Here is a 5,558-nt window from a genome sequence, read left to right as displayed (position 1 = left end):
CACACACACACACACACACACACACACACACACACACACACACACACACACACAACTAAATTATTGTCAAGATTAAAACTGTAAATTTTGAAGTCAGCGTCTAGTGTTAGGGCTGGGCTATTTCTGTAGCTTCCAGTGATTATGAAAACAAGATAACTGGGATGAGGCGGTTACTGTTTGCATCCATTTTTGTTTCAAATCGCTTGTTTTGTCTCGTTATAATAACTCAAATATACCTTTTGCCTTCGCCGTGGTGCATTTTCAGCCCAGATTTAGTCACAGTTTAGTTCAGCTTATGCTAAGATGACTAAAACTGATACTTTGGTCAAAAAAGATCCCTCTAGAAAACATGTGTCTTAAACAGAGGTTCTGCTGGGTCTCTATTGTTCTTTGTGTGGTTACTGCAAAGGTTTCTATAGATGCTCAAGTTTTAATGACTTAAAATACAAGTGGTTAGATTTGATCTTAATCTAAATGTAAATAAATTTTCGACTCATTCCTGCTTGCTGCGGATATCACTCCTAGAGCAGATGACTATTATATGCTGCTACTGTCTTTTATTCAATTGCACAATACTATGTCAATTTTTCACTTGTTTTTCACTTTCACTAGTTACTTCATTAGAGTTATTTGATATTATATTCTGCACTATCCTACTGTATATTACTGTATACTACTATTCTTATTGTATATATTGTATATCTTATAACTCTGTTCCTCTGTCCCTCTTGCTGCATTCAGCATGTGTATGACAAAAGAATTTCTTATCTCATCTTTTTATACTTTATATGATTTCAGTAATTTTTACAAATGCACGAGATTTAAGTGTAAACAATTTAAATCTGTCACATTTGTAAAAATGTAAACAAGCAGTTAAGACGGCTTTAATTTAAACCTGCTCTGTAAAACCAACCAGCAGGTGAAAAGTTCACTTTTCTTTATGTTTAAGCTTGTTAAACAGTCTGATGAAGGATTTCTTCCTTCATCATTCATGCGTTTTCTTTACTTGTGGTACCAAGACAAAATTACCATAGTGACATTAACGTTAGTCTGTTTGCTTTTGATGTGAAGTCAAAGCCAGTCGAACTTCCTGATGCACTTTTGTTTTGTGTTTTTTATTTTATGTTATGTTTAAGCCTATGATTATTTTATGAAGTGGTTTGACCATTTTCAAATGTCTGTTCTCTCTTGTGTCAGATCAATCAAGCACTACTTCCTGATGGACAAAGGAGATTTCTTTGTGCACTTCATGGACCTGACGGAGGAGGAGATGAAGAAGCCGGTGGACGACATCGTTCCTCCCAGACTGGAGGCTCTCCTGGAGCTGGCTCTGAGGATGAGCACGGCCAACACGGACCCTTTCAAGGATGACCTGAAGGTGGGGGAAGGCGTGTCTGTTTAGTTTGGATTGTAAAATGTGAACAATTAGCTGGTCTGACCTTCCTCGCCTGTCTCCACAGATCGACTTAATGCCTCACGATGTCATCACTCAGCTGCTGCGAGTGCTGGCCATCGAGACCAAACAAGAGAAGGCCATCATCAACGCTGATCCGCCAGACGTGGCCCTCAGCGGGCTCGAGGCCTTCTCCTTCGACTACATCGTCAAATGGCCGCTCTCGCTCATCATCAACAGGTTCAGAGCTCCAGTGGATCTTACTCTAGATAAATACATCTGAAGATATTTATTAATCCGTGAATTGTGACAAAAAATAAAAAATACAAGTTGTAAAATAAACAAAAAAAATGAGACGGTTAAAACAAATAAAGGCAGAAAAATATTGGTTTTAGTTTGACTGAATTAAATTTGTAAAAAGTGGGAAATCACAAAACCAACCTGTTTATTTAGAAGCGCTAATGTTTGCATTATTTATCCAGGAAAGCACTGACGAGGTACCAGATGTTGTTCAGACACATGTTTTACTGCAAACATGTTGAGCGGCTGCTGTGCAACGTTTGGATCAGCAACAAAGACTTCAGGCAGTACTCCTTACACTCTGCCAAATGGTGAGCCGCCACGAATCTGAGGTGACTTCCTGTAAAAGTTTCAACCAGTAGAACGTTCTTACCTTTTGTTCTTACCACCTGTGTGCAGGTTCGCTGCCGCGTTCGCCCTCCGACAGCGAATGCTCAACTTTGTGCAGAACATTCAGTACTACATGATGTTTGAGGTGATGGAGCCCACCTGGCACGTCATGGAGAACAACCTGAAAATGGTGAGTGATTGAAGAAGGACCCCTGAGGAGCACTGAGAAGGAGACGTGCTGGTTTCAGGGAAAATGTGATCTTAAGTTATTTTTCTTTTCTTCTTTCTGCAGGCTTCAAACATCGATGATGTGCTTTGTCATCACACCAGCTTCCTGGACAACTGCCTAAAGGACTGCATGCTGACCAACCCCGAGTTGCTCAGGATCTTCTCCAAGCTCATGTCTGTCTGCGTCATGTTCACAAACTGCATGCAGGTATTTCCACGACTGCATAAAACCAGAGATAATGAAGTCACAGCCTCAATAATGTAGTATTTGATTACAGCACTCTTTAATTTACTTTAGTTTCATGAATCAATGTATTTAAGCTTAAACCCTGCAAAAAACTGCTGCACACACATTTTTAAATTGAAGCGCTCATAGTTTGAATTTCATTCAAAGAGCCACGTCTGCCTTTAAGCTGTTTAGACACGGTGGATAATAAAGTCTGCAGACTTCTGTTAAAATGTGAAGTTTTTGTGTGGGTAAATAGGAGAAGAGATCACTCTTGATCTCGTCAGACTATAACAAATATTCCCACATGCTTTTTGGAGACTTGATGAAACCCAGACATGTGAAGAATATGAGATAGCTTTTTGCAAATCTAGTTTGGGCGCCTGCAGCTTTTCTGTGACCATCGACTCAGAGCCTAAAAATCTGGATGCAGAATTGCACAAAAGCCTCAGCAGGCATGTTGCGTTGATAAAAATGTTGTGGTTATTGTGCAGCATTTACGGGACCTACACTGTACTCAGATTGTTGTTCATTTTCATAGTCGGATAAATGTTCATTTTTCCTTTTATTTGAACATCGTTTTACAGCTCTGCTATAACTAAGCCTCGAAAAACCTGAAAATGAAACAAACAGATGTGTTTTTGCCCTTTTTTCTCCTCCTCTGCTGATGAAGCGTTTCACACAGAGCATGAGGCTGGAGCGCCTCTCCATGGAGCAGGGGACGATGGATGAGCCCTCCGCTCAGAGCGAGCAGGCCGACGAGCCAGAGAAAAAGAGGCTGACCACGAAGGTACAAAGCATCCATCACCACAGCCTCCCCTCTGAGAAACACGTACTGAATAGAGAGGCTGTAAACCTTACTAAATCAGGCTTTGTTCATTCATCCTCCTAAAATTTTCATTATATGATTGTTTGTCGTCCTTTCCTCTTGGCTGCTGCTTCAGTTTTTAGCCGATCACGCAGACTCCCTCCAGACCGACGCCAGCTTCGAAGCCACCATCAGCAAGTTTGACAGCAACTTCAGCATGCTGCTGCTGGACCTGCTGGATAAGCTGAGCATCTACAGCACCAACGACTGCGAGCACAGCATGATCAGCATCATTTACAGGTACGCCTGTCAGCATTACAGAGGACGTTTGTAATAGGCTATAAATTTTTTTCTTCATACCATCACACAGGCTCAAAGCAGTTGCTGCACTATTCATTTGCATGGAAATGAAGCTGAATGTCAGTTTTCTCTTTGCATTCACTAACAGTTGTTAACATTTAATAACCAGAACAGTTTTGTAGGTGGCTTTTGTTAAGATAGCATCTTTTAGACTCCTATCCTGCTCCAATGGGGATTAAAAAAATATCCTGCCCATTTAAAAACAAAGGTTCTGGGTCATGTGATCACCTTAAAGGTTCTTATCATAATTTTCTTTAAAAATAGTTAAAAAAAATATTGTATGAACTAACTACAGAGTTTGAAAAGACATCTACTCTGGGTTTATGTCTGTATTGTGTCGAAGAGACATCAGGTGATGTTGCACTTCTTTTGTAATACCACTTTGCACCACAAGATGGTGCAGTGAGTCACCGTTGCCTAGCGTAGTTCTTCTGACACGTACAACTATAATTTGATCTTCAGTGGGCCGGACGACTGAACCTTCCACTCAGTGCAGAAAAGTTTAAATGTATTTTGAAAGCATGAATCAAACAGAGCTGCTGGGCATAAAACTCAGGTTTCATCTTCCTGCAGAAAAGCTGCTGTTTTAAATCAGTCAGTAAAGGTCCTGGGGTTAACTCTCAAATATATGTGTAATATTACAGGAAGCAGCTCATTATCTGGATTTTTAACAAGAATTAAAAACTTAATTTACTGTGTTTATTTAACTTTCTATCGATTTATTTACTCTGGAAAATGCTAAAGACGGAGTAAAAACAGGATGTTAGAGCACACGCTTATTTAAAAAAATGCAGAATATCGAAAGCTAACAGCAGCACACATCTGAAGGCTCAACAATAATTACAGAAGGTACCTTAAATTTATACTTAAGCTTTCACCACCAGGGGACAGCGTTTACAAATCATAAGATTTGCTTTCTCTGGACCTCGGCTGTAAATATGAATCTGGTTTTAAAAAAAGTTTTTCCTCACTGCAACATCTTCTGATATAAAATAGTATTACACAAAAGTTCAGCCCAACACTAGTTCAACTTCAGGTCATGTCTCTTTAACACGATACATAGGGCTTATGAACTTAAAGGCAAAATAGTTTTGCATCTTGTTGATATCATCAGTTAAGTTTTTAAAAACAGAAATGTACCTTAAAGTACCATTTAAACACTTTTCAGTGATAACATCTGCTTTTTTGAGGAATAGCAAATTTGTTGGACTGTAATAAAATGAATTTTATTTGAAACAAAAGGTGCATCATTACATTTCCTCTGATGACTCCTCAGGCTGGACTTTAACGGCTTCTACACTGAGCGGCTGGAGAGGATGGCCATCGAGCGCAGTCAGAAGGCAGCAGCGTAGCCTGTCGTCGCTTCGTGTGAATATGCAAAAATAAAAGTTTCATCATACCTGCTCATCAGTCCAACCGCCCAGATAGTCACGATTCAAAGAGCTAAGACGTGTATGTTTGTTCATATATATACATGACATTTCTGTATGACCTGTAGAGTCATTCATGTCTGCAGTGTCATTTTAGTGCTTCAGCTCTGAAAATGTGAGTCGTCACTATTTATGGGTAACTTATTGTACCTGTAAATTTATGAAAATGTATGTTTGTATTGAACTTAATTAAAACAAAAATGTACTGAATAATTTTGGTCTCTTGACCCCTGCCTTAACTGGTTTTTATCTGCAGTGAGCAACAAAGAAACCAGTATGAACACTCCTTGATGATGTTAGCCAGAGAAACATGAGTCATACAGGAATTGTGATAACTTCACAATAAAACCTTCTGTGGAAATTTTTGTTACAAATCTAGAATAGATTTAAAATGTCTGAATAACTCATCATTCAGGGTTTCAAAAAGTCAAAAAACTAGTGTCAAAAAAGTAAAACAAAAAAAACAGACAATCTTTTTTTTTT

General features: G+C 39.0%; 1 protein-coding gene across 4 annotated transcripts in view; it reads left to right on the top strand.

Annotated features, from left to right (window-relative positions):
* The window catches only part of tubgcp2 (tubulin gamma complex component 2), an 11,410-nt gene extending 6,130 nt beyond the window's left edge, over positions 1–5,280 (top strand). For all 4 annotated transcript variants that reach the window (XM_005725762.1, XM_005725760.1, XM_005725761.2 and 1 more), the window contains exons 11-18: positions 1,198–1,378; positions 1,461–1,633; positions 1,876–2,004; positions 2,093–2,213; positions 2,316–2,459; positions 3,151–3,267; positions 3,422–3,585; positions 4,922–5,280. In XM_005725762.1, the coding sequence (XP_005725819.1) occupies positions 1,198–1,378; positions 1,461–1,633; positions 1,876–2,004; positions 2,093–2,213; positions 2,316–2,459; positions 3,151–3,267; positions 3,422–3,585; positions 4,922–4,997 (1,105 nt within the window). In that variant the 3' untranslated portion in view covers positions 4,998–5,280. The remainder of the gene's footprint in view (positions 1–1,197; positions 1,379–1,460; positions 1,634–1,875; positions 2,005–2,092; positions 2,214–2,315; positions 2,460–3,150; positions 3,268–3,421; positions 3,586–4,921) is intronic.
* Positions 5,281–5,558: the final 278 nt, after the last annotated feature.

The sequence above is a fragment of the Pundamilia nyererei genome, unplaced genomic scaffold (assembly GCF_000239375.1).
Source record: "Pundamilia nyererei isolate P.nyererei 1_Seehausen unplaced genomic scaffold, PunNye1.0 scaffold00017, whole genome shotgun sequence".
Classification (NCBI taxonomy): Eukaryota; Metazoa; Chordata; class Actinopteri; order Cichliformes; family Cichlidae; genus Pundamilia; species Pundamilia nyererei.
Note: the sequence above shows the minus strand (reverse complement) of the source record. Positions and strands in the feature narration are given on the sequence as shown.